The sequence below is a fragment of the Dromiciops gliroides genome, chromosome 2 (assembly GCF_019393635.1).
Source record: "Dromiciops gliroides isolate mDroGli1 chromosome 2, mDroGli1.pri, whole genome shotgun sequence".
In the NCBI taxonomy this organism is placed as follows: Eukaryota; Metazoa; Chordata; class Mammalia; order Microbiotheria; family Microbiotheriidae; genus Dromiciops; species Dromiciops gliroides.
The window spans coordinates 674,574,347-674,590,735 of NC_057862.1; the positions used below are offsets into that span (position 1 = coordinate 674,574,347).

Consider the following 16,389-nt stretch of genomic DNA (forward strand, 5'->3'; position numbering starts at 1 on the left):
GGAGAGGAGAAGGAGGAGGACGCATTTATATAGCACTTTGGTGCTTACAAATCACCCTTCTCCGTGGCCTCCTCTCTCCAGACCTCAGTCTCATCCTCTGTTCACTCATTCGTTCTGCTCCTTCTGATTCCATCAATACTGAGAACTCCCAGTATGCAAATGCTTCCACCAATGCAGATCAGAGAATCCTTGAGTTTAGGAGCTGGATGGGCCCTCAGCAGTGACTCAGCCCAAAGAGTCTGTAGCTCATCCATCCCTGAGAATCTTAGACTTGCCCACAGCACCCAGAGGCTTCATAATAATAATAATAATCCCCATGACCATTGGGGGTTTGCAGCCAGGTCTAGGGGGTGGCAAGAACCCAGCCCCACGGGGAGGGGCAGCTTCTCCTGCAGGGAGGTGGGGCAGGCTGGGAGAAAGAAGAAAGAAGCAAGCTGTTTCCTCTCCTCCCCAGGCAGCATCTCATTATTGGAGCTGCAGCTAAAAATAGGAGGCCGGCTCCCCAGAATGTGTCTGAGCTCACAGCAGAGCGTGCCGTTATTTCCAGGTGTTGCTGAAGTGAGCAAGCAGACAGGTCCAGGAAGCGGGGAGGACGGCTCGGGGCCCTGGCTGTGAATGCTAGGTATCCAAGACCACTGGCCAGATAAATAATACTAATTAATCTGACAACTTTCTATTTTTTCAAGCACGTTACTATCTGTTGGGCCTCCACAATAGCCCCTTGGCTATAAAAAAAGGGAGCTGGGCTGGAAGGGGCATGCTTACCCTTGTTTGGGGGATAGACCCCTTGGGCAGCCAATCTGGCAATGCCCACCAGCCCTTTCTCAGAATCCTGGTTTTAAATCCATCAAGGAGATTACAGAAGGAACCAATTCTATTGAAATATAATGGTCAAAATTATATATATATTTTAAGTTCATGGATCCCAGGTTAAAAACTCCAAGCATTAACATTCTGTGAGTCTTTGATTCTTTGAGTCACATCTCTCTGGGCCTCAATTTCTTCATCTATAAATAAAATGAGAAGCTTTCTGGCGAAGAGCTTCCCCAAACGAATGCAGGTTATTACAATGTAATCCTAGTTCTAGAACCTAGAACCCATGAGAACCTCCCTAGTTCTAGAACCTAGACCAAATGAGGACCTCCTCATTCTAGAACCTATAGTCTATGAGTGCTTTGTTTGTTCTAGAACCTAAAGCCTATGAGAACCTTCTTTATTCTGGAACCTATGAGAAGCTTCCTAGTTCTAGAACCTAAACCCATGAGAACCTCCTTAGTTCTAGAACCTAGACCCTATGCAGACCTCCTCATTCTAGAACCTCCCTCATTTCTAGACCCTAGAATCTATGACTGCTTCCCTTGTTCTAGAGCCTAAAACCTATGGGAACTTTCTTCATTCTAGAACCTATGAGAAGCTTCCTAGTTCTAGAACCTATGAGAACCTTCCTAGTTCTAACTATTTATAAGTAGGCAGGGCAGTTGGCATTAGATAGATCGAGGTAGGTAGAGAGCTGGGCCTGGAGTTGTTAGAGCTGAGTTCAAATCCAGTCCCAGACACTTAACTAGCTCTGTAACCTTGGCCAAGTCACACTCAACCTCTGTTTGTTCCAGTTTCCTCATCTGTAAAATTGAGATAATAATATCACCTGCCTCCTCGGGTGGTTGTGAGGCTCAAATGAGCCAATAATTGCAAAGTACTCGGCAGTACTTGTAAAGCACTAGATAAATGTTAGTCGTCGTTGTTGTTGTTGTTGTTATTAATTATTGTTATTATGTGGTATAATGGACTAAGTTCCAGTGAGTCAGGAAGACTTGAGTTCAGATCCCAGCTCCCATGCTTACTTTATCTATAATCCTGGACAAGTCACTTCATCACAGCCTCAGTTTGACCTCTGTAACATGGGAATAATAATAGCGCCAACCTCACAGGGTTGTTGTGAAAATCAAAAGAGATCACACACCTGAAATGTTTATATGAACTTAGCTACTTCTTCATTTTGACAGATGAATGAAGGGAGGGAAGGAAAATTAAAGGGGTTTGTCCAAGAACACAGCGAGTTAGTGATTAGATTAGATCAGGTTAGATCAGATTAGTGACCAGGATTAGAACCCAGGCTTCATGGTTCATGGAATCACCAAATGGAGAACATCGCCTCCAAGGTCCCTCCCAATTCTCCAATCTGGTGAATATTCAAGCTGGAAGGGGTCTTAGGTGGCATCCTCTCAAGTCTCCTCAGAGGGGCACCTGGAGGATCATCCGGTCCAGTCCAAAGAGAAGGACAACGCCACCGAAGAGAACTAAGTCCCACACAGGAAAAGCCGGGCTTGCCGCCTCCCTCCTGATCCCTGGCGCTGTGTGACCCTGGGGGAGTGACTTTCCTATTGAGTGAACTGGAGCAAATCCACTGGCTCGGCTCATAGAAAACAGTCGATGGAAACAGCTTGACCTAAGGGGCAGCCATTATCCTTCCTTCACTTCACAAATCACTGACCCTCAGAACTTCAGAGTTGGCAGGGACCTCAGAGGTCATCGAAGCCAAGCTCTGCCCAAAAGGAAGCCCTGATAAACCAACCCTGACTAATGGTTATCAAGCCTCCAAGGAGGGGAACCCACCACCCCTCCAGGCAGCCCATCGATTTTGGGGTGGGCTCTAATTCTGAGCCATTTTTTGCTGACTTCTAGGCAGGAAAGTGGCTCAGTGGATAGTGTGCTAGAGTCAGAAATACCTGAACTCGTTTTTTTTTTTTTTTTTTAGTGAGGCAATTGGGGTTAAGTGACTTGCCCAGGGTCACACAGCTAGTAAGTGTCAAGTGTCTGAGGCCGGATTTGAACTCAGGTCCTCCTGACTCCAGGGCTGGTGCTCTATCCACTGTGCCACCTAGCTGCCCAGAACAGCAACATTTCTATAGCACCTATGTGGCAGGCATAGTGCAAAGCACTTTATGAGTATCTATGAGTGTCCACTGGGCACAGGGGATAGAGCACCAGGCCTGGAGTCAGGAAGACCTGAGTTCAAATCCAGCCTCAGATATTTACTAACTGTATGACGCTGGGCAAGTTGTTTAACCCTGTTTGCCTCAGTGTCCTCATCTGTAATATGAGCTGGAGAAGGAAAGGGCAAACCCCTCCAGTTCCTTTGAGTTGCTATTGCCCGAGATCATACGGTCAGTTACTGTCACGGCTGGGACTAGAACCTGGGCCTCCACTGAGCCCAGAACTCTCGCTGATAGACCATCGTGCCTTGCACAAATTAACCATAAGAAAGAGATAATAATCCCTGGCCCTGCCTCACAGGGTTACCATCAGGATACAAGGAGATAGTATTATCTGAAACATCCTTATTACTTTCAAAGAAGAGAATGCTACTCCAAAGGAATGAGCACCTAGTGGTGGGATGCCAAGGAACATGAGTCTAGTGAGACAGACTTCTGTCCAGGGGGGGAGAGGAGAAGGAGGAGGAGGGGGGAGAACAGGGCAGGGCAGGGCTCCTCACCGAGTTTCACGCTCTGCACTCGGCCTCCGATGCGGTCTGACGCCTCGAGCACTTTGACATCCGTGAAGCCGTGCTCCAGGAGAGCTTTGGCGGCGGCCAGACCGGCCAGGCCAGCGCCAATCACGACCACTCGAGGTTGTCTCCTTCTCCGCAAGCCGCGACTGAGAGGGTCATCCGCACTGTCACCAGAGGTTTCACAACTTTGCATACCGTCCGAGCTGGCTTTCTAAGGAACCTGCAGGCAGGGAAGGGGGTGCAAAGGAGGAAGACAAGGCTGAGCCCGCGAAGCCCGTCATCCTTCCCATCTATCCATCCTTCCATCTTTCCATCCTTCCATCCCTCCACCCATCCCTCCATCCATCCCTCCATCCATCCTTCTATCCATCCCTCCATCCATCCATCCCTCCCTCTCTTGCTCCATATTTCCTTCCATGCCTCTTTTCTTCCCTCCATCCACCCACCCCTCCCTTCCAAGGGTGAAATCCAAACACTGATCTTCCCCACCCAGGCCTCCCAGACACTCCCTGCCCTTCTCCCCATCCACCCCCACCCTCAGGAAAGATCCCAACACTAGTCCTTCTCTGCCCCCCCACCAAGGTCAGTGTACGACCCAGGCTCAGAGAGTCACAGCTGGAAGGAACCTCAGAGTTCATCTAGTGGGGCCCCTCATTTTACGGATGAGGAAACGATGACCCACGGGGGTACAATGACTTGGTCAGGGTCACGTAGGTAAGCAGTGATGGGAAGAGCTAAGATTCCAATCCAGTTCCTCCCCCTCCAAGGCGGGCCTTCTCCCTCAGCACACTTCTCCACAATCCACGTTCAGGGCCTCCTCCTAGGAGGGTCAGGAGGGTCACCTGTGCCTCTGTTCCTCATTCGTCACACCAGGGCTGGGCTAAACAACCCCTGAAGCCCCTTCCAATTCCAAATCCACAAGCCTGTGACTTTCCCTTTCCCAAAGGGGATTAGAACCAATGGGTTTTCATCCTCAAGGAAGGAAGGAATTAGGGAACAGGGGTCCCCCATTATGGCCCTGGAACCCCAGCAGGACAGCCAGCTCTGATCCCACCCCCAACCACTCCCTCATTAGCTAGTGAGGACCCAGTCTTTGCTCAGCCGGGGTCTCCCATGACCACTGACCCCGAGGCAGAAAAGGGAGGGAAAGAGAGGGCAGCAGAGGAGAGAAGGGGGCCCTGCTGGGGAGGGTGGCAGAGACCGCGGCAGGGCGGTGCTCTCAAAGAGGGTTCCCTGGCCTCCCCCATAAACAGCAACCCCTAGGCTTTCCAGCCAGCCCCTGCCCATTCACCTCCTTACGCCAGAAAGAGGCAGCTCAGAAGCAAAGGGAAGAAACCTCAGGAGCCCAAGATCAAGGCTGGGCCTGCTGACCCCTCAACCCAAGTGTCCCAATCAAGTTCAAAGAGAGCTCTTGAGGACAGCTGGGGACTGCCTCTTCTGGGTGCCGGCTTTTCTCCGGCTTACTCTCCTTTTCCTTCTCCCCCTCTCCAGTTCTCTGTCTCTGTCTTTCTCTCCCCCTCTCCCTCTCTCTCTCCCCCTTCCTCCCTCTCTCTTTCTCTCTCCCTTTCTCTCTCCTTCCTTCCCTCTCCCTCTCCCTCTCTCTCTCCTTTCCTCCTTCTCCCTCTCTCTCCCTCTCCCTTCTTCTCTCCCTTCCCCCCTCTCTCTCTCCTTCTCCCTCTCTCTCCTTCTCCCTTATTCTCTCTCTCTCTCTCTCTCTCTCTCTCTCTCTCTCTCTCTCTCTCTCTCCCTCCCTCCCTCCCCTTCCCTCTCTCTCTCTCCTTCTCTCTCTCTCCCCTTCTCTCTCTCCTTCTCTCTCTCTCTCTCTCTCTCTCTCTCTCTCTCTCTCTCTCTCTCTCTCTCTCTCTCTCTCTCTCACACACACACACATACACACACACACACACACAAGACCCAAGGCTGGTAATTTGGTGGGAAGAAGCCTGGTTCCCGCCCTTCCCCTGGAGAGTGCCACGAAGGCCTGAGCCTCTGATTGCAGGCCGTTCTGGGGCTGCTTTTCCCCTGCCTGTCTTCTCCAGTCACCGCAAAGCCTGCACTTTAGGCCTGGGAAATAGAGGGCTAGGTGCAATGAGCAGGGTGGTTGGAGGAGACGAGACAGCCAATTAAGTGTTAACCCAAGGCATGCTGGCCAGTCCCCTGCTCCTCCTCCTTCTCAGGGGTCACCCATGGGGTCAGAGTAAGCTGCCCTGTGGAGAGAGGGCACCTTCTGCTGAGGGGCAGCTCCTTGGACCCCCCAGACCCCACTGGGCCTCTCTGGGCTGAGCCTGCTGCAGACACGATTCAATCTCCAGTCTCCAGTCCCCAGTCCCCCAAATCTGGAACGCCCTCCCTTTTCATCTCCCCTTCCCGGATCCCCCCCAACCTATCTTTCCAACCTTACTCCTTGTTAGTGTTCTTTCCCTCCTCTCTGGCTGTTTCTCCACTACATTTCCCATCTCCACCCCCTTGCCTGCACCTTCTTAGAATCCCTTATTTCCCCTCAAAACTCAGCTCAAGAGCCACTGTCCACCTGAAGTTCCCCTGGTTTCCACCATCCTCCACCACAGCTGCTTATCTGGTCACTCTTGTATATATTTGGCCTTTGCCCCATAGAACCTCTGCTTCCCAGAGAGGCAGGACCATGTTCTGTTTTCAATACTGTATTCTCAGGGGCCTCTAGGTGGCGCAGTGGATAGAGCACCGGCCCTGGATTCAGGAGGACCTGAGTTCAAATCCAGCCTCAGACACTTGACACTTCCTAGCTGTGTGACCCTGGGCAAGTCATTTAGCTCTATTTGCCTCAGTTTCCTCATCTGTAAAGAAGTTGGAGAAGGAAATGAAAACCACTCCAGTATCTTTGCCAAGAAAACCCCAAATGGGGTCACAGAGATTCGGACGCAACTGAAACAACAACAAAAACTCTCAACATCTAGGGCAGTGCCTGGCGCACAGTAGGTGATTAATAAATGTTGTTGCTTAGTGGCTCAGTTCAAGCGCTTCTTCCAGCAGGAGGCCTTTCCAGATGCCTCTGGGATGTTAGCCCTCTGCCTCCTGAAATGACTTGGTAATCATTTTGTAATCCATCAACAAGCCTTTACCCAGCGACCACCGTTTGCCAGGTCTTTGGCCAAGCACACACGGTATTTCTAGAATGGAAGCAAAGTGGTTTCTCTGAGGAGGACCCAGCATCCAGAAGGTTTGGAGACCACTCCCCCCAAGTACTGATTCCCATGGGGCCATTCACCGTCTCAGGGGAGTCTGGGGATTTGGGATTTGGAACACGCCCCTGCCCTACCAGAGCAGTGTGAGGGAGGCTAACACTACCCCTTGGGATCTTATCAGACTTAGGATGGCAGAGCTTGGGGCTGAGCAGACCTGAAGGGGTTAAGAATGACCCTCTGGGCAGAGGAATGAATGCCTTCCACCTGAGAGTGCTCACCTGCCCAGCTCCTTCCTGCTGTCCCTAAGGCGAGGGAAGCCACATTTGAGCCTCCTGTGCCCCCGGGTAACAGCCGGGCCCTGGAGCCTCCTGGCCCAGTGACTCCCCAAGGCAAAGGCTTCGCTCCCTCAGTCAGACTGACGCCTCAGCAGACTGCCCCAAAGCTCAACACAGCAGGGTCTTAGCACTACCCAAGCAGAGGCCCGAGGCTTGGGGCCCAGCCCCGTCTGCAGAGGTCCCCACACTTCCACCCCAGTAACTCTGGCCTCTTGGAGCTGGGCTTAATCCTCAGGTGTCCCTGCTCCCAGGGCCTCCAAGCCCCCCAGAGAGTACGGTGCCTGACCCTGTACCTCTGACCCCATCTCTCTCTTCTCCCTCTCCCTTCTTCCTTTCCCACTCTTCTTTCTATCCCTCTGTCCCTCCCTCCCGATTCCATCTCCTTTCCTCCCCACAGTTTCCCTCTGTCTCCTTCCCTCCCTCCTCCTCCTCCTCCTTCTCTCCCCCCACTCTCCCCTTCTCTCTCTCCCATTATATCATACTCTCCCTCCCCCTCTCTCATTCCCCCTTCTATCTCTCCCTCCTTCTCTCCCTCATTGTCCTCTTTCTTCCCCCCTCCCCTTCTCTATCACTTCTCTCTCTCTCTTAGCCCCCTCCTTGCCCCCCAACAAAACACCCCCTGCTCCCCCCTCCTCCGGCATGCTATTCTTCTGTGACCAAGGCTTTTCTTCCTGCCTCCCAGGTACTAAATTTAGAGGAGAGGAGAGGATGTGGCCGGGAGGAGGAGATGACGAGGGGAGGGAGGGGGGTCAGGGAACAGTGCTGCCGCCCGGATATTTTGATGACTTGGGGAGGGAAAGGCCCTCATCCCAACACTTTCAAACCCCCCGGCTCCCGGCTCCCTGCCCCTCTGATGCAGCTGCCGGATGTAGCCCTGTCAGGTTTATAAACACTCACAGCGTGCCCAGGCAGGCACCATGCCAGCTGCTGAGCAGTCTGCTGACGTAACCAGGGCCACCGGAGCAGCAGAGGCGTCCGGCAACGTGGCGCTCACTTCCTGCCCCAACCCCAAACACATACACGTGGCCTGTCAGGAAACTACCCACCTCACCAGCTGCCAGCCTTCAGGAGAACCTCACAGGGACACTGGGGCAGCTAGGTGGCGCAGTGGATAGAGCACTGGCCCTGAAGCTGGGAGGACCCAAGTTCAAATCTCACCTCAGACACTAGCTATGTGACCCTGGGCAAGTCACATAACCCCAATTGCCTTAAAAAACACCCAGGGCCATCTCCAGTCATCCTGATCTATATCTTGCCACTGGACAGGAGGAAAGAGTGACCTTTCACAGTCCTCCTTCTCTTAATTCCAATTCACTGCAAGTTATGCCAAGTTATGTCAAGAACAAAGGACAAACAACAACAACAACAACACAGGGACACCGTTGGGCCTCCTACTACCTGCCCCAGAGCCCGCTCGGCTTGGGGTGACACGCACCATCTCGCCCTGGTTTGTACATGAGGGTCTTTCCCTTCTCCCCAGACAGGAGCAGAGACCAAAGCATTGACTCTGAAATCAGGGGGCCACGCTGCAAGTCACAAGACCTCCGTGAGCCTCAGTTTCCTCCTTTGTAAAATAAGGAAGTTAGAGCAGATGGCCTCCGGGGGGCCCTTCCAGACTCATGATCCCATGAAAACCTTCCTCCTCTACTGTTCCTGGCTAGCTTCCCTCCTCCCGGCCTCCACTCCCCACCTCTGCCCACAGAGCTGTTAATCGATCGATAAACACCTCTGAAGTGCCAACTATGTGCCAGGCACTGGGCCAAGTGCCGGAAATACGAAAAGACGCAGAAGACAGTCCCTGCCCTTAAGAAACTTACAGTCTAATTGGGGAGGGGGGGACAACATGCCAAAAAATGTATACAAAGAAGCTAAATACAGGATAAATAGGAGATCGCTAACAGAAGGAAGTCACTAGAATGAAGAGGGATTGGAAGAGACCTCCTGGGGAAGATGGAATTGTAGTTGGGACTTAAAAGGGAGCCAGAGAGAGAGAGCTCTGCAGGGGACAGGCTGAGCACGTGTCTGGAGCTGACAGATGGACCCATCTTGTTAGCCACTGGATGGAAGCGCAGACGTCAGGGAAGAAGGTGTTGCCGTCTGTCCTTCCTACTCGAAGAGGACCAATGACATCACTACGTTGGGGTCAAGATTCGTGTGTCTGACGCATCAGACCAACAGGAGCTCAGAAGGCTCTACCACAGGCCGGGCACGATAGCCCATGTGAATACTGGGAGCGGAGGTGGTCCTAAATTTGTGCATCTCACATTTCCTTTGAGCTCCTGGAATTCCGCTTCTTTGATGGGGGGCGGGGGGGGGGGGGGTGTTGGCGCCATGCTGGGCCGTCCTGCGCCAGCGTCTCCCATTTCTCACAACCAATCACAGAGTTCTCCAGGAGACCTTCAGCACGTCCCAGTATCGCTTCTTCTGACCGCCATGTTAGCCCTTGCCTCGTTCGAGCTCCATAACAGTCTTGGAGACAAACATAAGTTTGGCATCTGAATGGTGCGGCCGGCCCATCAGAGTTGGCTCCGTGCTGCCCAGTGAGATGCTTGGCTGTTCAGTGCCCGGTACCTTATGCTGCTAGCTGATCTCCAGAATCCTCCCAAGACAATTCCAATGGAAGCAGGTCAGTTTCCTGGCATGGCGCTGGTTAGACTGTCCAGGTCTCCCAGGCAAACAGCAATGAGGTCAGCACAATGGCTCTGCAGACCTTCAGTCTGGTAGGCAGTCTAATACCTCCTCTCTCCTCCATTTTTCTTTGGAGCCTCCGGGATGCCGAGCTAGCTCTGGCCACGCATGCACCGACCTCATCATCAACGTGGACATCCCTGGAAAGTAAGCTGCCGAGGTAAGTGAACTTAGCCACAGTATTCAGAACTTCTCCGCTGGCTGTAACCGGTGGTTCCCTACGTGGATGGTACGGTTCCGGCTGGCAGAAAACCCCTCTTTTCTTGGGCCAAAATTAGCACAAGCAGCAGATACTTGACCCAGACCCTGTTACATCTCGGCCTCAGAGGCTGCATGAAGGGCACACAGGGAGATAGCATTTGAACCCATGGCCTCTGACTCTACGCCACACAACAGAAAGCCTCACTTGGATTCCAGCTCTGGATGGTGAGTGCCAACGGGCCGCCTCTCCCCACCCCCAACCCCTAGCTTGGGGACACAAATAAATCAATCAATCCAAAGGAACATCCGCCCGGCCCTCTGATCTGTATGCATGCCCAAGACAGAACACTCTGTGCTGGCTTAGCAGATAAAAGAGAGGAGGAGGGAGGGGAGAGTGTGACGGCCCCCAGGGAAGGAGGAGTGGGGGCAGATGGGGGCCTCTCCTCCCCCTCACCTCCACCCGGACTGGGAGGGGTCACGCAGAGGCCATCACCTCATCTAGCCGCTGCCTCAACACCCACAGGAGATCAGGCTCCCCCTTCTCGTGCCTGTCCCCCCCTCCCCCCAGAGGACGGTCCCAGGACCCGGGGATTCAGACCCCTGGTGTTCCCTGCCCCCACCCCAGGAAATGCTCCACGAGGCTAGGGCCTCCCCAAGCAAGATTCAGGCGGGAGAACACACTCACATAGCACCCTCCTGACAATACACGAGTCCTCTGACCTAGAGCAACCAGAGCATGATTAGTCCTGCTTTCCAGATGGAGGAAAATGAGGCACAGAGAGGTTAGGTGACTTGCCCAGGGTCACAGCTCCTAAGGCAGAGCTGAGTGTCTCAGACTCAAGGAGAATTTCTCTGCCCCCCCACCCCCAAACCGAGGCACAGAAAGAGGGACCCTCTCTGGCTCAGCCAGGCTGGGAAAGCTGCGGCCAAGAGCCCGAGAGGGAGAAGGGAGGAAGGTGAGCTCAGGTGAGCCCGGGCAAGGTCTGCAAGCCTCCATCCCAGCCCTCCCCAAACACAGTTTCAACATCTTATCCTGTGAGATGACTCAGCCCTCCATCACATGAGGCTGCGGTTTCTAAGATGACCCAGTGACTTGCTGACATGGATGGGAACTGGGCTACGTGAACATCAGGGCTGGGCCCACTCAAGGCCAGCTTCCTCGCATGGACGGGGTACCCCACTGCTTGCGGTGACTCAGCTCAGGGAACAGGCCGCCCGCATCTATTCACACCCTCCTGCCTGCCCTGCTCCCATGCTTGGGAGACGGATAGCCAGTGGGCTTAGGGGTCAGCCTAGGGCCAGAGTTAGGGCCTAAGAGTCGGTCTACAGAAAAGGTTATGGTCAGAAGTCAGTCTGTGGCTATGGGTAAGGGTAAGGTGAGTAGCTCAGCAGTTAGTCTGTGACCAAGGTTAGGGGTCCCTCTTTAGCGAGTTAAGGTCAAAGGACAGTCTATAGCCAGGGTTAGGATAAGTGGTCCGTCTGTGGCCATGGGCAAGGTTAAGTGTGTGGCCAAGGCTAAGGCGTAATGGTCCATCTGTGGCCAAGATTAGGGGACAGCCTTTAATGAGTTAGGGTCAGGGGTCAGTCTGTGGCCATGGCCAAGGTTAAGCAACCAGGGCTAGGGTACCACCCATAGTCAAGGTTAAGGATCAATCTAAAACCAAAGTTATGGGTCAGTCTCATCTGAGTCCTGGCCTCCATTCAGCTCTGGCCAGAGTTAGGGCCAGGAGTCGATCCCACCTATGGGGCTGACAGGGAGTCAGGGTTAAGAATCGCTATGTTGTATACAGAGCGAGGAATCCATCTGAGGCCAAGGCAAGGGCTAAATGTTTGGCCAGTATTAGGGGTCTGGGCTGTGGCCAGGGACCTGGACAAGATGCTAATAGCCCAGTGAGGCTCACCCCTCTATCAGAGAGGCCACTCGGGGTTATCCTGCTGAAAGGGCCAGAGCACTCTATTTATTTCATGAAGGAGGCACATGCACAGTGATCTAAACATGATGGAATCTGGGGACCAGCCCATTCCCTACGCACAGACCTTGTCTCACACCTCTGGGGACCTTAGCATAGTCAATGATTCATAGGAGACAGTTAATAAATGGCCTGCAAACCCAGTCTGCATGGTAGACCAGCTGGCTCCATCTCTCCTCCTCCATGCAGGCACAACCCAACCTAAAGACAATGGCTCCACTTTCCAGATGGGAAGAATGAGGGACCAATGAATGACCTAAAGGTCAGGACTGACTCTAGTATACCTAGCTACCCATCTCCCCCTATGGGATTCAATTAATTAGTCAATCAACAAGCCTTTGGGAAGCACCTAATTTGTGACCAGCACCATGTTAGACACTGAAGATACAAGTACACGGAACGAGACAATTTCCACTGGCAATGAGCTTACATATTAGTGAGGGAGACAATGAGTACGAGTAAAATATATATACATCAAACTGTAACATTAATACAAGCCCATACACACATGTGTACACGTGCTCTGCCAACCCCCAAATGCTAGCAGATGTTCGCTCTTGTTGTGATTTCCTTTCTCGAGCATCCAGGAGAATGATGAAGTTCCTCCGCTCAGAGGATGAGGCTCCGTCTCCCATCTCTAGGGTTTTCCAGAGGATGCCACACCTCGGAGGCTTGGAAGGCTGAGACTCAGGCTTGGGGTTAAACGTCCCGGTGCCCCAAGAGGCAGCCAGAGAGCGCCGCTGCGTGCCCGACCCCAGCTGGGCCCTTGTGGGGAAGGGTTTGGTGTCCGTGTGACTCCAAGCACAATGTCATTATTCTTCAGATTTTCAAAACAGCCAGAAATCCTAGCCTGCCTGCCTCCTGCATTGGCCAGAGGGGTCCAGAGGCAGCAGACAATGGGCCCGCTGTGTTTGGAGGAACAAGGAGCCCTCCCCAGGGAGGCGCTGAGTCAGCAATGAACTCTGGGGTCCCACTGGCCCTGCCTGACACCCACGGCCAAAATCAGCCTCCTGACTGGTAGAATGAGGCAAGGCCTGGGGGGAGAGGAGGAATGGAGATGAAGAGGGGGGAGAGGACAGAAGGGGAGGGGACAGAGAGGAAGAGAAACGCATTAAAAAATGAAAGGAGGGCAGCTAGATGGCACAGTGGATAGAGCACCGGTCCCGGATTCAGGAGGACCTGAGTTCAAATCCAGTCTCAAGACACTTGACACTTACTAGCTGTGTGACCCTGGGCAAGTCACTTAACCCCAATTGCCTCACCAAAAAAAAAGAAAGAAAGAAAGAAAAGAAAAGAAAAGAAAAGAAGACAAAAAAATGAAATGGGGGCAGCTAGGTGGCACAGTAGATAAAGCACTGGCCTTAGATTCAGGAGGACCTGAGTTCAAATCCAGCCTTAGATACTTGACACTTAACTAGCTGTGTGACCCTGGACAAGTCACTTAACCCTCACTGCCCTGAAAAAAAATGAAAGGGAGAGAAAGGGAAAGGAGGGGAAGAAGGGGGGAAGGAAGAAAGAACGGCATAGTGGGAAGAATACTGTCTCAAGTCCAAAGGTCTAGGTTCAAATCCTACTTCTGAAGCTTAGCACCATGTGACCTTGAATGAAGCGTTTAATGACCCTGGGCCTTAGTTTCCACCGTTAGAAAACGAGGGGTCAGAGGTCTCCCGGGTCTCGGCCGGTTCTTGAGCTGTGATCCAATGAGGAAGAGAGACACAGAGAGAGGGAGAACATGCAGGAGAGGGTTGGTTGGTTGGATGGTTGGTGTCATCACGAGTCAGGGTCAAGGTACAACGTGTCTGATTGTGGATAATCAGACCCACCTGAGCTCAGAAGGCTCAGTGTCCCCTTCCGTAAAATGGGAGGATGGAACTATCAGTCTGGAAGGTTCATTTCAGCTCTAAGGGCCTCTCGCACCGTCCCAGCACCCCGTCCACACTTGCTGTCATTAGCTCATCCATCCCCTGTACTCAATGCTCAGCTGGTAATCAGTCAAAAGCTGACCCCCAAACCAGGTCAGCAGGATGGTGAGATAGAGACTCGAGAAGATGCCCACCTGGGGCTCCGTCTGCTCCCTGGCTGGGTGACTCTGGACTGTGGTTCTCCCTCTCTGGTCTCCCCAAGTAGAAAAGGAGGGGCTTGGGGTGGGTGATCTCTAAGATTCCTTCCAAGTTCTTTATCTATGATCCTCTGGCTCTCTTTAAACCAGGAGTGTTTAACCTGGGGTCCATGGACACACACCTTCCCCATGCCCCCTGGATAGATTCCAAGGGATTCCTGAACTACGATGGGGGAGGGGGACGCAGAATGACATCGTTATTTCAATATTTCCTTTGCATTCTCCATTTAAAAACACAATTCTAAGAAGAGGTCCCTAGGCTGCAGCAGACTGATGGTTAATGGTTAAGAGCTCCTGCTCTAGACGGAGCGTCAGAGAGGGAAGTGACTTGTCCAAGGTGATACAACCAATCAGGGGATCCCTAACTCAGTGTGTGGCCTGCTCGCTCTCCTCTGACTCCCTTCCTTTCCTCTTACATTCCTCCTTTCACTTCTTTTTCCTCCCTGCCTCAGCACCATCAACCCACCCCTTGCCCTCCTGCCCCCAGTACCCTCTGACACCAGCCCACTCCTCCTCTTCTCCACTGACCTCAGGGTTGGAGGCCGGGAGGCAAGTCCTATGAAACTCAACATCCCCCCCATTGAAATCCAGAGACTCCCCAGGGAGCCCAAGCAGCTCCAGGGTGGCCTGGAGCCTCTAGCTCTGCCCATCTGGGGAGACTGAGTCTGCTCATTCTTTGCCTTCCTCGCGCCATGCCCGGCCCTGGCATTTCTTTTTTTTTTATGTATAAGGTATTTTATTTTTTCCGTTACATGTAAAGATAGTTCTCAACTTTTGTTTATACAAGCTTTACAATTTCAGATTTTTCTCCCTCCCTCCCCTCCCTCCCCCCTCCCCTAGACAGCAGGTAATCTGATATAGGTTATATCTATATATCTATATACATATACATATAGATGTATATATATATATATACACACACACACATATATATATACACATAATAACATTAATCCTGTTACAAGAGAAAAAATCAGAGCAGTGATGCAAAACCTCAAAATAGAAAAAAAAAACAACAGCACCAAAACCAAAGGAAATAGTATGGTTCAATCAGCATCTATACTCCACAGTTCTTTCTTTCTTTTTCTTGGATTTGGAGAGCCTCTTCTATCATGAGTTCCCTGGAACTCTTCTGTACATTGCATTGGTGAGAAGAAATATAGTCCATCACAGTAGGTCAACACTCAATGTTGATGATACTGTGTACAATGTTCTCCTGGTTCTGCTCATCTCACTCATCATCAGCTCACGTAAGACCCTCCAGGTTTCTCTGAACTCCTCCTGCTCATTGTTTCTTACAGCACAATAGTATTCCATTGTATTCATATACCACAACTTGTCCAGCCGTTCACCAATTGATGCGGCCCTGGCATTTCTAAAGTGATTCTAAGTCTGCCAAGTGCCTTACATACCCTGGCTCACAGGGGCCTCACTACTTCCTTGGAGGGTTGGCAGGTGACTTGCCCACCATCAAACAGCTTGTAAAAGGTAAGCCTCCTGACTCTCAGCCCAGTGCTAGACCCAGGGCACAACCCAGGGGAAGTCTCACATCCGAGGACTGAAAGTCAGAGGGTCAGAGGACCAGAGCCTGGGGCCTAGCCCCCGCTGACCCTGCTGACCTAGAACAAGACAGGCCCTCTCTGGGCCTTAGCTTCCTTCTCTGTAAGAGGGATGAAAATGCCAGTTGGGCCTGAGGTGATTTCCATCCCTGGGAGCCTTCAACAACCCCCAATACCTGCCTGCCCACGGGCTGTCGACCCCCGGACCAGCTGGCCCTGCCTCGGCCTCCCAGATGGACCAGAGGGCCTCCACTCCCCAAACCAGACAGGACCCAGCTCAGTCTCCGGCTCACCTTCCCCTGGGGACAGACAGGCAGCCACCCCACACTCAGGTCTCCCTGCCTGGGCACCTGCCCTCCCTCCCCCACCCACCCCTGCATGGAATGACCTCCCCAGACGCAACCAAGTCTGACCCTACCCAACCTGCAGGCCCCTCTAAGGCACCGATGGCCGTGGAGGGGAGGTGGAGCCTCAGCCCTCCTTGCCGAGGGAAAAGCTCCAACCAGGTTTGGGGAAGGGCACGACAAGAGGAAAAGGAGAGTCAGTGCGAGACCATCTCCCAAGGAAAGGGGCTGGTCCCCAATAGCCCCTGGAAAACCAAGAGCAACAAAACCACCATTACTGCCGGTCCATGACAGGCCTCCACAAACATGCCAAGTGACACTCTCAGACGCTGCTCTAGGGCCATCTCTGCCCTCATCAAAACTCTTCTTCTATGGTTCCCTACAGCCTGAAGGAAGGGGCAGCCAGGTGGAGAAGTAGATGGGGTGTTGGAGCCAGGAGGATCAGAGTTCTTTTTTTTTTGGCTGGGGCAATGAAGGTTAAGTGACTTACCCAGGGTCACACAGCTA

General features: G+C 52.6%; 1 protein-coding gene across 4 annotated transcripts in view; it reads right to left on the reverse strand.

Annotated features, from left to right (window-relative positions):
- Positions 1–16,389, reverse strand: part of SMOX (spermine oxidase) — a 60,660-nt gene that overhangs the window by 14,215 nt on the left and 30,056 nt on the right. For all 4 annotated transcript variants that reach the window (XM_043986712.1, XM_043986711.1, XM_043986709.1 and 1 more), the window contains exon 2: positions 3,494–3,728. In XM_043986712.1, the coding sequence (XP_043842647.1) occupies positions 3,494–3,701 (208 nt within the window). In that variant the 5' untranslated portion in view covers positions 3,702–3,728. The remainder of the gene's footprint in view (positions 1–3,493; positions 3,729–16,389) is intronic.